The sequence below is a fragment of the Bactrocera tryoni genome, chromosome 3, assembly GCF_016617805.1.
Source record: "Bactrocera tryoni isolate S06 chromosome 3, CSIRO_BtryS06_freeze2, whole genome shotgun sequence".
NCBI classification, from domain to species: Eukaryota; Metazoa; Arthropoda; class Insecta; order Diptera; family Tephritidae; genus Bactrocera; species Bactrocera tryoni.
This window is the reverse complement of record NC_052501.1, coordinates 25,124,054-25,141,798: the sequence shown is the minus strand read 5'-3', so window position 1 is coordinate 25,141,798 and position 17,745 is coordinate 25,124,054. Positions and strand designations below refer to the sequence as shown.

Here is a 17,745-nt window from a genome sequence, read left to right as displayed (position 1 = left end):
TAATACATATATATTTTTGTTGCAGAGGACCAACAATCGATCGAAGATGAAGGCACGCTAATGCTACAGAATAAGCCGAGCATTAATCCTGCCGTACGCATACCCCCACCAACACCGACGTATGTGCCTTCGCCCGCTGCTTATCCGCCATATCAATTATTCCACAACGACTATGAGTTGAGACATCGAAATGCCAGTATAAATTCGGAGCCGGCTATGACGCCTCTAATCGGCTCGCCAAGTGATTCGTTTGGTGTAAGTGCTGAATTTTATTAAATGTGTTGTGATGATATGTAAAGTATTTGTTATAAATATTTATAGGATGACGTGCTGCAGACAAAACTATCCGACTTAACGGTGGAAGGTGTCATCAGCTTGCTGGAGCGCGTCGATGACTTGCGTCCCGCTTTGCCGAAATTATCACCTATTCTCAAAGAGAATGCCATAAACGGGCGCGTATTGAAATACTGCGATACTAACGATCTGAAAGGGGTAATATCATACACCACTCGCATCAAAATTCTTCAATTTTAATTAAAACTTGCTTTCTAATTTTTTTGTAACAGGTGCTCGGTCTTAATTTTGGCCACTGGGAATTATTTAGATTACTTATAAACACATTGCGAGACTGTGAAAAATTGCAACGTAAATTCAAGCCAACACCGGCGATAGCCGATGTGCCAGCTTCAAACACGACAGCGCCAAAAGACAGTACAGACACGCATACGCTGGCGCCGAGTCAACCGCATTCGCGCAAAAACTCAACCACGAGTCATATGGAAAAGCAGGTTTGTCAAGCAAAAGCAAGCGGAGTGCAGACCTCCGTTATTAGTGTGTTGAATTAAATTCGGTAGTATCAATATTTCCACGAACTACTTACTATAAATTCGAAAAGTTGTGTTTTAGAAAATGTTTTGTGAAATATTGTTTTTGAAAACATTAAAAAAATAGATTTTGAAAAATATTGCTTTTGAAAATTTTTGAAAAAATACTGTTTATGAAAAAATTTCGAAAAATTCTGGTTTTGAAAACATTTAAAAAAAATATTTTTTTTTGAAAAATTTCGAAAAAAAAATATTTTTTTTTGAAAAATTTCGAAAAATATTTTTTTTTAATTTTTCGAATATGCTGTTTTTGAAATTTTTTCGAAAAATGCTGTTTTTGAAAAAAATTCGAAAAACATTGTTTTTGAAAACATTTCGATAAATATTGTGTTTAAAAAAATTGCAAAAAATTAATTTTTTTTTAAATGCTGTTTTTGAAAATATTGCGAAAAATACGATTTTTAAAAATGTTTCTATATCAAAAATTTCGGGTGTGTAGTTGGAAATATTGCGCATAGTAATTCAATGTCGCAAGCAACACATTTCATGATTGCACACACATACACATATGTATGTACATACATACATACATACATATGTACAAAGCAATTCGTTTTCATGCATAACGTATATTCTTATTTTGTTTGCGCATCATTCCGAAAATGCAGCCAAAAGTACACGATTATGAGTATCTACAGGTAAAAGTCATTAATATTTAAAGTTCATACATATTTTACGGTGTTGCCCATATATTATACTATATATATTTAAATAAGTTGATTTGCTAAATTCTTGTATGCTAAAGAAATTTACGATCTCTAAATGTGTTTTTTAAAATTTTGAAATCGCACGAATTTATAAGTCATAAATGTCAGTATTTTTGTCGTAGTTATGATTTTGAGACTATAAATAATATTTTTTTGAGGTTATAATTGGAATTCGTTTCTATTTGTAACATTTTCGAAAGTCAAAAGGTCTAATTAAGTTAGGCAGTCGAATAAAAAGACATGTCGGATAAGTTGAGATATCCACGCTAATATGATTGACAGCGGAAAACTCCCAATACTATCCGAAGTAGCGATATATTCAGGAACAGTATTGAAATATTCAAACCGTTAATACTCAAGCGGGTTAGATGTTTTAAGTTACGTGAAAATTTAGCGGATTTTTGTTTTATATAGTTAGAAATAACACATTCAAGGGGTATAAATAAAATATTTTAAATGTCATATATTTTTCGTATTAGAACTCATTTGGGAAGTATTACGAAACGAAAGTGGTGTGAGGTTTTTCTTAGATTTTTAGCACTAATGCCTGAAAAGTTTCCAAAAAATTAACAATTTGGCACTGCAAACGCTTAACATTGAGAATAAGCAATCTACAGATGACCAAACTTTTTATGAATCTGTCTAAATTTATAAGAAGCTGTTGGGAAAAGTCTCTAACATTACAGTCTCAAAATGACTGTAAACTAGTGTTATTAAATCCAGAAGGCCAAAGTGTTGTGAAACCCTTGTTAGTTGAGATCAACACACCACATACAGGAGATATGGTTCGATCATCTGGTATAATATTAAAAAAAGAGATGAAAAAATCGGAAGAGGGTCTTAAAGGGTTTTGTTATGTACATATGTACATCCGGGTCGATTATATTTTCTGATTTTTAAACATACACAGTAATTTCGAAATTCCAAAATTGGCGACTGGGATTAGAGTGAAGGATTCTTTTATAGTAGCAGAAGTACTCCGTTTAACACTAAAAAAACGTATAGTCTTTCAGAAGTTCACAAACAAAATGCTTTCATAGGAGATTCAAATATTCGAAGAAATATCCATAATTGTAAAATTTTTATTTCAATTCCGTTCAAATGCTGTTTTTGTTGTAAAGGAATGCCTAGACACTGTTTGAGCGAAATAATAGAATTAACAGTTATTAAAACCACCTAACTCAACGTCTAGGAGATGGTCTTTTTCGATGGGGTCGGTTCATAGAGAGAGGAGTGTAAGATGAATTGGTTTGGTGGGGAATGCAAAAGACGGTTAGTATCATACAAGGACTTTTTGCAGACAGAACATATGTTTAGTATGTCAGAGGTATGCTGCAAACGGCAAATTTTATAAAAATTAATTTAAACATTAGATATAAAAAAAAGCAGAAGGAAACGAAATTTTTTAATAAATTTAGAAAAATATTAAAAAAACTAAAAATTTAAAAATTATTTTAAAAAAAAATTATTTTTAAAAATTTTTTAAAATTATTATTAAAAAAATTAAAATTTAAAAATTTAATTCTTAAAAAAAATTAAAAAAAACATGATTAAAAATGGTAGGTCTTAAAAAAAATTTTGATACATTTTTTATAGGAAATTTTATGAGTAACCATTTTGGTCTAAAGTAATCATAGGATATCATTTACCAATACGTTGAAAATCGCAAATGTGTTTGTTTCCCGTTGACCTAGAGTAGTTTTTTTATTCTCATATCAGGTTTTAGTACGTTATCATAACCTGAACAGGATATATTAGGATTGCAACGAAGTGTGTAACATCTAGAAGGAAACGTCACAGATCCTAAAAATATATACATATATATAAATGGTCAGCGAGACGAGCTGAGTCTATGTCTGTCTGTCCGTTCGTCAGTCTACATATATATACGCGTACTAGTTCCCCAGTTTTTGAGATATCGATCTGAAATTTTGCACACGTTCGTTTATCCACAAGAAAGTGTTCATTTGTCAGTAACGCCGATATCGGACCACTTTAGCATATAGGGAATAGAAACTTTTTTATTCGACAAGGTATTTTCACAAAATTTGGCATGAATTATTTATCCAAGGCAATAATACAAATTTTCAAAGAAGTTGTTCAGATCGAACCACTATACCATATAGATGTCATACAAACTGAACGATCGGATTATATGTAGTGCTTGCAAGGCATATTTTGTATTTGTAAAGGATAATATAACTCCGGTGCAACTGAAGTTAACGTTTTTTCTTCTTATAAGTATTTGAATTATTTTATGGGGTTATAACACAGAAATATTTTAGACTTTGTAAAAATTAAAAATACGATTTTTTGAGTTACATTAAAATTAATTTATTATCCTATGAAGTAAAACTCATATAAGACTATGTAAAATAATAAATTCCGCTATCTATTTTCCGAGTTTATGAAATTTTGTGATTCCCATTCTTTTGCCGTACTAAATGTATACTTGATTTTCGTGTATTTTTCACTGTTGTTTTACGCTCATCAGTTGCTTACGCTTATGTAAATAGAAACTTAATTCTTCAACAGAATTTTTTTAAGTTTGTACCAAAATTTTTCGTGTAGATGATTAGTTACAGCATTGAATGTTGGACGCGCTACTTTTCGTGCTATTTATTAACCACATGACACGCTTTTTTTCGCTCATTTACAGGTCACGCTGGAGGAGCAAATGATTTGCGGCGCTTTGCAAACCCTCAACGAGGAGGCCTTCGAGGATGTGGCGAGCAGTGAGCGACCCAGCCCATCGGGTTTGCCTACAGGTGAGATGTTAGCTGCAGCTGCACAACTGCAATTAGCGCCCATACGCGAGTCATCGGAATTCGGTTCACCGTCCGATGACCTCAAATTTAATCACTTCCTACAGTATGCCAACAATAACAACTACGGCAATTTTCATACACAACAACATAATCACAGCGACAGCACGCATTCGCTGCAAAGTATCGGTATTGGTGGTGGTGGTGGTGGTGTTAGTGTTGGTGTTGTTGGTAATAACACTATCCATATGGGTAATGGAGGCACTGGCGTTTTTAATAATGGTAATATTGGTGGTGGCGACATGTATAAGTTGCGTCATAGTATTGTTGGTGATGCCAGCACCCAAGCTGCCGTACAATTGTTGGCTAATCAACAACAACAACAACATCAGTTAACAGCTGGTGGTCATGGTCATCATCGCAATCAGCGCCATCACTCGGTAGGTGATGATTTGCTCTATGAATCCCTAATGCCTCAACAACAACAACAACTGCGTTCGCCTATACAACAACAGCAGCAGCAGCAACAACAACGTAATACAGTACCAACAGTTGTTGTCATACCAAATACAAATAGTGATCACGATATCAGCGATACGCCTCTATAGTAAAGCAAGGCGTTAGATTTCGAAAAATATTTATTTTCGAATTGTCGGAACATTCTTTTAGTAACTATGCAATATTACGGTGCCAGTAACAAATGCAATTATCTAAACTAGTACATACACGTATATATTGTATTGTGGTTATCGGTCACAAACCCTCCCAGAACTGCACCACTAACAGCACACATATTGTTGGCACAATACCGTTCACACACATATACACGTACACTCACAGGCACTTGAAGTATTAACAAATTTGTGTTATCATAATTGTTTATGGAGTACGTTTGCGTGGTTACAGCGTCACGGTATGACTAAGAGCCCGAGAACTTTTAGATTTTATCCAATCTAGTCGAGTTATATAAGAAATGCAGTTTGGAGCGCAATTCAGCGCAGTATTAAGCGCCCACTTTGTGTATTAACCGCTTTAGTTTCGATTTTTTGACAAAATATTAAATAAATTTTAAATACATTTGACAAAATTCATAGCTGAATTTACCTAGCCAGAGAATATATACAAGTATATAGTTTTTTAATATATTTTATTTGAAAAAAAAAAACAACAAGAAAGTTTTTAAAAACACGTTAAGTCATATAAATTTAAAAAAAAAATCGATGTGGAGAAATAATGGAACTGAATATACTGGACGTCTTTAGTTTCGAAAATATGTTTTTAACTGACCTTTTAAAAAACCATAATTAGGTTTCAAAATTTTTGTTTTTTAAAGAATCAAACATAAAATAATTCATACAAAAGCTTTTAAGAAATATTCTGATTTTTAGAAAATTTGTTTTCAAACATAAAATCACATTAAATATAAAGGGTGATCCATTTCCCTAATTTTTTAATGAAAAACAAAAAACTTCAAATTAATGCGTAATGTTTATTAATATTCGAAAGAACATTCTTTGGCATTTATTTTTTGAAGATTATTCTCTTTCAAATGTTGGCTGTGGCTAGATCTCAGATGGTCCATCCGGTGGGTCCAATTTTCGATCACTCGCTCGAGCATTTCTACCGGTAACTGGTGAATGACAAGCGTGATGTTTCGATGCGGGATTACCTCCACAGACTTTAGACTTTGCATATCCCCACAGAAAAAAGTCTAACGGTGTGCTATCGCACGATCTTGGTGGCCCATCATCCGGCCCAAAACGTGAAATTATCTGCTCACCGAAGTGTTCACTCAATAAATCCATTAATTGATGCGATGTGTGGGAAATGGCGCCGTCTTGTTGAAACCAAATGTCGCCGAGATCACGAGCTTCATTTTTAGGCATCAATTGGACAGTTATCATGGCGCGATAATTAAGAAATATGGACTGATGATTCAAGCGACCTACAAAACACAGTAAACCATTGTTTTTTTTTTTGATAAAATGACAGCTTTTGAATCTCTTCAAGTTGTTCTTCGTCCCAATTGCGGCCATTTTGCTTGTTTACATACCAATTGAGCCAGAAATTGACCTCATCGTTGACTCACTCGTGATCTGTCAAAAATGGCTATTGAAAAAAGTAGCTCTACTTGGACCACCCGTTATATAATGTTGCCATATAATAAGATAGATAATATTTTCATCGAGAAAAGGAAACGCTTTTAGTTAGAAAAATAATATATCGTAGTAAAATCCTTTAAATTTAGAAGTTTTTTAGTATATTAATTTATATAATTATGGAAAGCAAAGCCGTTTGTTTTTCATAGTAATAATTAGAAACTTCAACTACATATACATATACCAAAATTTACATATATATATGCTATGTAAAACTAAACTCTGCACACTAGGGTTACATTTCAGAAATTTTTAGATCCTAGGGTTACATTTTAGAAAACCAGCTCAACAACAACAGTAATTCATTTACAAAATAACAGTTATAAAACTATAAATCATAGACGGAAAAGAACAAACCAACCGACTCTGCTCTTTAAATTTGAATATAAACAGCAAATATTTATATTTTTATATATTTTTTTTACTAACTTATATACTTTTGTACATGCCTGCATGCATATGAATCTTCTGATTTGAACTAAAACAAAATTTTATCGAGAAGAAATTGCTACATTAATAATTAAACGTTAGAGAAACGACAAAACTACGAACATATCTCAAGCTAAGCTTGACTTCAAAAGTTTTAAAGCGCTTTAGGTGAGCTGCGAATAATAAATTGAAATAATAACAATATTAATGGCCAGAAAGGAGTAAAATATGGGAAATTGGGTGTTGTAAAAAACACTTTTTAAAGAGCATAATAGAACAATAATGATGAGACTAATTCGTTTTTTTAATTGACCACCTACATACATTGGGACAAAAAAGCACCCGAAAATTGTGATTGATCTGTCAACCCTTTTTCTGAAGTCGGTACACCTCAATAGTGCGTTGCGATTTTTACCTTATATAAAAAAATCGAACTAAGAATTTGTCTACATTTTTTTATTTATAACCAAATTTCGTCGTCAGAATCATTGCGAATGTTGGAAAAGGCTTGCGGTGATTCAGTTTTATCAAAAACACAAGCCTACGAGTGGACGAGTGGTACAAAGCCTTCGAAGACGATCGACGAACGAAATCGTCATAGACATGTCTTGCACTGTACGACCTTCGACCTCTTCAACTGATGAAAATATTAGAAAAGTGAAGGATATGGTGCTTGAAAATCGTCAGCGAAGTATTAAAGAGAAGGCAAGAGAGCTCGACATCTCTCGAAAGTCCGCTCAAATGATTTTTGTGGACATTTTGGATATGAAACGCGTTCTTGCTCGACTCATCGCGATAAAACTGATTTTTTTTTTCAAAAAGAGTACGATTGTAACCGAATTTAAAGCCAAAAAATGCAATGAATGAAATCGGTCAACCACCGCATCCTCCAGATTTGGCGCCGTGAGATTTTTTCTTGTTCCCCAAGCTGAAATTGCCGCTCCATGAAACCGGTTTTCAGTCGATCGAAGAGATAAAACAAAATTCGTTGAAGGAGCTTAAGGCCATCCCGAGAACTGCTTATGAAAAGTGTTTCCAGGACTAGAAAAATCGTTGGCATAAGTGTATTACAACTGGTGGGGATTACTTTGAAGGCAAAAAAATACATATTGATGAAAAATTAAATATTTTGCTTCTTATTTACAATTTCCGGGTACTTTTTTGTCACAATGTATAAGATTGATGGAATTTAAGCAAAGCTATTCCAATTCAGAATTTCACTGGAAAGAAAAAGACCTGACCATTTTTGTGGTGTCGGGTCTACGGACCGGATCTGTAAGGATCTGTGCTGTCTATTCAACACCATTCCTCAAAATTACTTCAGGAGTGTTTTCTGTTACTACAACAATTACAACAACAACCAGCATATACTTGCTTCAATTTCAAAGCGATCACGATATTAAGCCTCGACCCACCGAATGGCAGTTACAAAATCGGCTACGTATATAAAAGCGAACATAACCACAATCTTGCGGTAAAAATTTAAGCAGAATAATGCCTAGTTTTTTTTTTGCTTTTAATCGGAATGTAACGACACGGAAATAATTTACACAATCTAAAAAAAATTTAAAAGCATAGATGCCATGAAAAAGACAAAACACAAATTCTAACCTAAAAAAATTGCTTTAGATGACACTTTAACGTTTGTTTTCACACATCAAAGTTAATTAATGATTAAAATCACATTCCATTACATTTATTGGCAGACTCAAGTTATGTATGTATGTTTATAAAGTTTAATCTCAACGCTTGCATGACGACTTGAAATTTTACTTTAAAATGTTTTTATTCAATAAGCAAAAAAAAAATTTTTAATCCAATTTTTGAAGTTTTTAATAAGTTTATGGCATAATGCTTTGCTGAGTTATGCGTAATTATCAAATTTTCTTTTTTAATATTTTTTTTTTAATCATAATAAAATTACTTATATTTTTTATGCACACGAACATTACACACACACATACAATACAAACATACGAATGTTGAATTAATTAACTACACACATTATATTGCATAGAAAACTGTTTGTTACTAATAATAAAGTGCTTATGCATACATAAACACATTTTATATAAAAAAAAAGATTATCGCAAACTACTAGTGCAGCGGGCTTTGAATCTATTTTAAACTAATTTTTAGCGAAGACTTTAAAACTATCATAAATGCATGTTTAATTGTTTAAGCAAAAATAACCGTTTCATAAACTATAAAAAAATACACATACAGTATATGAGAAAAGTATGCATACAATGGATAAATGTTTGTGAACCTAACTGATGCCTAGTATATACTATATACATACATACATAGTTACACAAATATAGTATAATATCATGTATAGACTAACTAACTGTGGTAGCGTTACATAAATATAATGAAAATATGCTAAAACTAACTGTAGAGTATTGAAAAAAAATAGTAAAAAATAAATAGAAATAAAAATAATGATTCAAATGTGTTATAGCAAATATATAAAATATGCAAAATATACTAACGTGCGTTAAAGAAACGATTAATTATAGTATTAGCAAACAAAAGTAAAAAACAAAAAAAAAATTATAATAAAAATTTGAAATAAATTATCCAGTGTGCTGTGTTAGTTTCATTTTTTGGGCGTTACGCTGCAAATATGCTGGCTGCTGCAATCACAAAATCATTAAAATTAACTTATTACATACACATGTACATAATATCACTACATAATTTGGTTTTGGCTGGCTGCGCCTGCGCTGCCTTGCGCACTCCTCAATCATGATTCTTTTATTGGTGTTGGTTGTGCTGCTGGTGATTATTGGTGTTGGGCTTTTTCCCTTTTTGTCGTTATATATAAGCTTCGCTGCGCTGGCGCTTCGTGCTCGATTTGGTCACAAGTTTAATTGTATGTATATATGTATGTGTTCACGGTTTATGTTATGTTAATGTTACACCAATAAATGCACTATTTTCTATACATATGTACATAAATACTAGTATAGAGTACTAAGCTTATTTTAATATGTATATATATGCATATGTATATGTATATATGTAATTATAATTATATTTATGAAATAATATGTATATATCGTAACCTAAAATGCAAAATAACGTAACATCACTTTTCATAAGTTTACAGGCGAAGGAAAAACGATAGAATAGAAACCACCAATATTGAAACGAAATTTGAATCTTGGTTATAAAATGCTTATATGTTGGTTATCATACACTCATATTGAAGCTTGTATATTGAAGAGTTTTACTTATAAAATGGTTATATATCGGTTATAATATCTGATAACGATTTTAATTTTTTTATGTTTTGCATTTTATGTGACAATATATAAGTTGATTTAAGCAATACTAGTGTCTGAATATACTTATATTATAGTGCTGTTGGGTTGGGTTGGTAAAGAAAAAGGTATTAATTAATATTTTGGATTTATTTAGGCATGATAATTGAAAAACAAAATAAAAGTAGCAATAATGCCACAAAAATAGTGATATTATTAGAAATAAAAGTAGAAAAAAAAAAGTTACACATAATGCTCTTCAGTAATAAAAATTGTACTATGCGAGCACTTGCTTTTAAACGGTCAGTTTGTATGGCAGCTATATGCTTTAGTGATCCGATCTGAACAATTTCTGCAGAGATTATATCGTTCTGTTGGACAATAATTTATGTCAAGTTTCATGAAGATTTCTCGTCAAATAAAAAACTTTTTCATACAAAAACTTTTTTTTGATCGTTCGGTTTGTATGGCAGCTATATGCTATAGTGATCCGATCTGAACAATTTGTTGTGAGATTATGCCGTCACCTTGGACAATAATGCATGCCAAGTTTTATGAAGATATCTTATCAAATTAAACACGTTTCCATAGAAGATCTTGATTTTGATTTGGCAGTTTGTATGGCAGCTATATGCTATAGTGATCCGATCTGAACAATTTGTTGAGAGATTGTGTGGTTGCCTCGGGCAATAATCCATGCCAAATATCGGAACAATATCTCGTCAAATAAAGAACTTTCCCATACAACAACTTAATTTTGATCGTTCAGTTTGTATGACAACTATATGTGATAGTACTTGAGAGATTGCGTGGTTGTATTGGGCAGAAATGCATGCCAAGTTTCATGAAGATATCTCGTCAAAAAAAGAACTTTTCCATACACGAACTTGATTTTGATTGGTCTGTTTGTATGGCAGATATATGCGATAGAGGTTCGGTCTGCATAATTGGTTGTGAGATTGCGTGGTGGCCTTGGGCAGAAATGCATGCCAAGTTGCATGAAGATATTTCGTCAAATAAAGAGCTTTTCCATACAAGAACTCAATTTGGATTGGTCAGTTTGTATGGCAAAGAATCTACGATTCCATAAATTTTAGACATCATTCTTAAAATCAAAACTAAATAATTATGTGCATATGTGTGTGGGTCAATATTCATAAACTATTTGTAATTATTTTATATAAATAGCAAATCCAAAATATTCGTACATAACCTAAAAATATTTGGGATCGTTTTTTAATGCTTTTAGGACATTTATTTTATTTAAGCATTATTTACTATACGAAACAACTTTATTTGCATATACATACATACATAATATGTGGGTCTGTCAATATATGACAAATATAGTTCGCTAATCGATTCGACATATCGAAAAAATATGAATTTTTTAAATATGATATATCGGAAGTTCAGGTAAAGGCTTTAACAAAATTATTAATTTACATATTTGATAATTTTTAACGAGCTCTTTAGGCGAAAATTCGTAAAAATGTAAAAGTTTGAATATTTTTGTACCAGAGCACACCCTAGTGACGGCTTTCGATACTTTCAAAATATAGATTCAGACTCCTCGTACCCAATAGGTCCCAAACACCACTAACACCATAAGTATTCAAATGAGGAAAACCCCTTAAACTCGCTAACTTAAGAAACATTAGCTTTTCCGCAAAACCTAATTTCCTCGAGAAAAAACTGAAAATGTGAAAAAGTGTAAAAAAAGAATGTACAATACATACATAGGTCCAGAGTATACTTGTAAATTATTATTGTCGTTAATTTAGAACTTGAGAACACCTTTTTTTTTACTTTAAAACTGCATACGTCGTGTCATCAAAGTTGTATATCCAACCTCTCTCTCACCCTCTCACTCGCTCTCTCTTTATTAATACTTAAATCTTTATCTCTTAAGTCTCTTTTCATACCTAATATGCCCGCATGTCTACCTTAACTATCTCCATAGATGCCGAATTGCAGCTAATCAGTAGCACACCAATGCCACCAGCATCACCGCTGGCACAACGACGCGACTCAATACTGAAACATCAGAACAGCGTTAAAACTGATAAGCGTGTCAGCATCAAGAGCGGCAACAGCAAACTACAAATGACATCCAATTTGGAGTACATTTCGGAGAAGCCCTCATCGCTCTCATCGTCCGCCTCAACGCTGCCTTCGAGCGGCTCAACGACGCTGGAACGGCGGCCGAGCAAAACAACAGGTTGATAGTTATAATCACATAAACAATTTTAAAATTTTGTGTATTAATTATATGTGCATTTTGTGTTCACAGGTCCGCGTCCCGCCTCACTGGTCATCACCAAGCAGGACAACAAGGGTTCACAGTTCAAATTGGTGCGTTCATCGTCGGTAGACTATGAGGATATCGAGAGTCAAGTGCCTACGGCGCGCTCGGTGAATAAAATTATATTAGCCGAGCACCTGCCGGAGGATGAATCAGCACCGTTAGTCTTTACTGTGCACAAATGAGCAAATTCAGCGGCAGTGCAAGCAATCAACTGACTGACTGTTGGCTTGAAAGATAAATTACTAAGCTGGGCTGTGTCTAAGGAATGCCTTCACAAATGAGAATGAAGAAGGAAAAATAAGGAAAAATAAGAAAAAATGTAAAAATAGCAAAAGATTACCTAAACTGCAAGAAAAGGTCACAAGTTCAGTTATACGCTTTGTTATTGTGCGCCAAAAGGCGAAAAGGTGCGGCAGAATTGTCACAAAGCAACTTTTGATTTTTTTCTATAAAAAAATATTTCTATAAATCTGATTTTTGTGGAAACTTATAGTGCTAGCTGTAATGCATTATCTTTATATATATATACATATATATAAGTAGTACATTTATGTATAATCAAAATTGGGTTATGTATGTGTGCACTCAGCCGCACATATACATATATACATACATATATATATTTCGATTTCGTTTATACTATATCTTTATATAAAATAATTTAGCAAAATATTTTCTAGTATATTAATTATGTATTGTGCGCATATACCCTATATACCTATATATAACAATACATATACATACGTATATACATATATAACAATTTATATATGTATAACGTTGTATAACGCTTTGTGTATGTCCAATACTTAGTATTTAACTAAATGATTTGCAACGATGCCTAAGAATCGAGTGAACCTAAACGTGTAATTATCGCTTAAATTGAGAAGAAAAGTAAAAATAACAATACCAATAACAATTACATCGTTAACATTATTTGTTGTTGCTTCTGTTACTAATAAAAAGTATAAAGTGTATAAATCTACAATTAAATGTAAATCAAAGCGTTGTCGTTGCTCCTCAACAACAAGAAACAACCACAATTTACCAATTAAGTATTGTTAGTTGCAGAAACTATTAAAATTAAATAAATTAAAGAAATAAAAAAAAAAAAACAAAAACAAAAAATGGTGATTGTCACAAAGGTAGCTAGTAACATATATACACAATTAACACACACACACATACACGTGCATGTACCAATTGCATACGATATTTAAAGAAATAAAAGCTTGGCTAGCTTGCAGCCAGTAGCAATTAGATTGTACTTAGCAGAATTGAATGATGTATGAGAATAAAGATTTTAAAATGCAATTTCAAAAATATTGACTTAGTTATTAATTTGCTTGTACGGAAGTTTTGAAAAAAAAACGAAAGGATGGCGCATTTATTAAGGGAGGAGTAGGAAAATTTTCACTTTTTGCAAAGACTTTGAAGAAAAAAAAAACGAGTTTTCGAAAAACAAAATCTACTAAATTATTGTAGAATAAAAATTGTCGAGATTTTAAATTGAAAGCGTCGAGATCTTAAATACAGATTGGGCAAGAACTGAAGCCTCTTGACCTTAGCAAGCCACATCGCTTCGATTTATGGTGTTCTGAAAAGTTCCAAGTAGATCCAACGTTTTCGAACCAAATTTAGTTTTTTCTGGCTCAATGTGTATGTAAACAAGCAAAATAGCCGCATTTAGGACGAAGAGTAACCTGAAGAAATTCTGGAGCTGCCATTTCATCCAAAAAAAAAACAACCTTTCGGTGTGGTTTGTGGACCGCTAGAATCATCGGTCCATATTTCTTCAAAAATGATGCCGGTGAAAACGTAACAGTCAATGGCGACCATTGTCGCGCCATGCTAACCGAGTATGTGATACCTGAAATTGAAGCTCGTGACATTTGGTTTTAACAAGACGGCGCCATTTCACACACGTCCCACCAATCAATAAATTTATTGAGAGTACACTTCGGTGAGCAAATAATTTCACGTTTAGGGTTGGTCGATTGGCCACGAAGATTGTTTGATATCACATCGTTAGACTTTTCTGTGGGGATGTGTAAAGTCTAAAGTCTATGCGGCCAATCGCGTTTCCAATCAGGCCTTGGAGCAAAACATCAAGCTTGTTATTCGCCAGTTACCGGTCGAAATGCTCGAACAAGTCATCGAAAATTATACTCAACGGATGGACCATTTGAGACGAAGTCAACATTTGAAAAAGATAATCTTCAAAAAAATAAATGCCAAACAATTTTCTTTCGAATGATAATAAACATACCCCAATAAATTTGAAGTTTCTATGTTTTTTCTTCAAAAAACTAGGGAACCTCCAAATGGCTCACCCTTAAGTTATGAAGTAGCTGAAGTTATGTCAGCGCCGACTTTGAAAACGTGTGTTGTGGAGAAAACGCTTTAAAGTTTTATAATCAAATGACAAACGTTGTGCATATGTTTAATACAAAAAATTCCACAAGAGGTTATGTCAGTCTCGTGTTTTCAAAAATGTAATGCCTTCTAGCTTAAAGTAAGCTTTCGGGTTCTAAAAATATTAGATGGATAAAATAGTGAAATTAGTAAGCCTTTTTAGAAGTTCACCATTTTACGAAAAATTGTTGTAAAGTTAAAAGCAGGGATTATTCACTAGCAAAAGTTATACATATACATAATATGTAGATTAAGACCCTTTTTTTGTTTCAGAAAGCACGTGTTTCAAGACCTTTCCTTTTAACTTATCCTTTTGATGCAATCGCGAATATGACAATATAAATTGCGAGATGTGTTCAATAAAATGACGGAAAATTTGAAATTTTGAGAAAAAAAGATTTATTCATTCGTCTGCATTAATGTTTTCGCCTTCAAAATAGTCGAAGTTTTCCTAAAAAACAAGCAACCATTTACTTGAATGAGTTTCGTGAACAACTTTTGTAGGATTCGGCTCATTTTGAAACACCCATACAGTCGACTGATGTTTACTTTCGGGCTTATACGCGTAAATTCACGATTAACCTGTCTCCATGTCATAAATGTGTTTCTGAACCAATCCACACGAGCTTTTTTGAGTGATTTATAAATTACACGGTATACAACGTGAGAATTTTTTTTTCAGTCATGCATTATTGAATGTATGCTCATCCCACTAAAGCCCATAGTTGTCTCAATCTCACGATAGGTCACATGACGATCTTGCAATATCGCTTGCGCACACCATCAATATTTTTTGGGACAACTGATTGGCCAACCCGCACGAAATTCGTCTTGGAGTGATCTACGACCTCGATTGATGTCACCGTACCATCGATAAACACTGGTCTTTGATGGAGCTCCATCGTCAAACATTTAATCAAATTCATACATGCACCCTTGATGAGTTAATCCACGTCGAAAGTTGTTGCGAGAAAATGTTCGCAATTTAATTCCATTTTTTGCTTGAGAAGAAGTTTTTAAGTCCCTGTGAACAACACAAATAGCGCTCGTATGCCAAAACCTTCTGAGTATGCATACCATCAAAAATGTCCAACTTTATGATACAATTTTCAGTTTCCAACTTGGATCGCCACATGTGAGAGTAAATACTTATTAACTGGTATATATCTAGATAAATGCGCACAGAGCAGGTCTTCGGTAGCGGTCGAACAAAATAAATGGAAGATATTTGTTAGTTCCTTTCAGGAAAGTTAAGAGTAGGGTGGTCTTAAATTCAAAAATACCAAAAGAATGTTTAGATACATAACCTAAAAAAAATTTCATAAAGTCAAAAATGTTTCATAAAGTCAGAGTCAATACAGAGACGTACAATAGCCGAAAGCGAATATAAAAAGAATATAGAAAGAAAAAGCCTCGTCTAAGCAAAGTAGAGAATATTGAGAGCGATATTAAGCATCTTCTGTCAATGCTCCAGTGGGAGATACATAATGATTTGATATTTCCGTTTCATTATATCCTTGTAATTAGTAGAATAAGAATTTGTTACTGATAACTGAGCAAAGAAAATTTAAGCTGGCACAAAATATTAAGTATGGAATGAAAACAAAAAAACAAAAAACAAAATGCTAAATGACTTTCAGGATAATTTTTTTCTTTGCTAGCGAATGGTTGTCACTTATAAAAATAATTGTTGAAAAGTTTTAAGCGCTACTGGACCTTTATCTTCTAACATATGTGAAATCTTATCTTTGAATTGAGCTTGAATTAAATTTTAAAGTATATTTTGTTTTATGAATTATCGGTATTTTCTTGCAATCGATCACCAGCAATCGTCTACACATCATCGAATCCCCACCAGTAACAAGCGTGCTACGATAAAGCTCCCCAGTTCTGTAGATTGCCGGCTAACCCATACACTCACATCCGCATTGTAAACAAACCACGACTAAACGAAACGGTAGACCGGCATTTTCCTCAACAACCAACAATCCGATTTTATATACATACATATGTACATATGTATGGCTGTGTATATTCGTCTGTGTGACAATAAAGAGAGAGAGCACAACAAACGAAAGCACAAGAGGCGAACGAACGCCCCAAAAGCAATAATGTACATAAAATACACAAAACCACCAGACCCACAACGGCAGCGATTGCAGCGCCACCAGGCAGGCAGGCAACAGTCAAACGGCGAGAGGTAGTCAAGCTATCAGCTGTGCGATTCGATTCAAAGAGGTCACCTTGAAGTTGTGAATTTCAGTTCAGTCAATTTTATTTTACTCGCAGTTCGTACGCACAGGCATTTTTTCGCCCGATTTTCGACAGATTTTTCAACGTCGCGCCAGCCAACAAAAGTCAGTTAAGTCACAAAAGTTTTTGGGTAAAGTAATCGTTCTGCTTGCATACATATTTTATGGTAGAAATAATACAGATTTGCAAATTTTCCTTTTAAATGCATATGTCACATAAATGTTTGGTTAAATATGGTGAAAATGCGTGAATTGCATAAACATTTTAAAGTTGTGAACAAAAGGTGCTTCGGGGATGCAAAAAAAAAAAATATTGTGGAGCATAATACTAATCGGGAAAAATGGTTTTTTATATGAAAAGAGAAAAAAAAAATTAAATAAAAACTACAAAAAAAAATTTAAAAATTAATATTAATAAAATAATACAAAAAAATTATTAAAAAAATAGTAAAAAAAGTCAATAAAATTTTTTTTGTTAATTTCCATTAATTTTATATTAAACGAAAAACAGTTGTTAAAAAATAGAAAAAAATAAAATAAAAAAAAAATTAAAAAAA

The 17,745-nt window shown here is 32.9% G+C and overlaps 1 protein-coding gene across 7 annotated transcripts in view; it reads left to right on the top strand.

The window, feature by feature from the left end:
- Positions 1-13,036, top strand: part of LOC120772210 (kinase D-interacting substrate of 220 kDa B) — a 92,622-nt gene extending 79,586 nt beyond the window's left edge. For 4 of the 7 annotated variants that reach the window (XM_040100690.1, XM_040100688.1, XM_040100685.1 and 1 more), the window contains exons 9-15: positions 26-255; positions 322-492; positions 567-788; positions 1,493-1,522; positions 4,251-4,359; positions 12,177-12,434; positions 12,507-13,036. In XM_040100690.1, the coding sequence (XP_039956624.1) occupies positions 26-255; positions 322-492; positions 567-788; positions 1,493-1,522; positions 4,251-4,359; positions 12,177-12,434; positions 12,507-12,703 (1,217 nt within the window). In that variant the 3' untranslated portion in view covers positions 12,704-13,036. Of the gene's footprint in view, positions 1-25; positions 256-321; positions 493-566; positions 789-1,492; positions 1,523-4,250; positions 5,695-12,176; positions 12,435-12,506 lie in introns of those variants that run through there. The other 3 variants (XM_040100684.1, XM_040100686.1, XM_040100691.1) reach the window with 2 other exon arrangements.
- Positions 13,037-17,745: the final 4,709 nt, after the last annotated feature.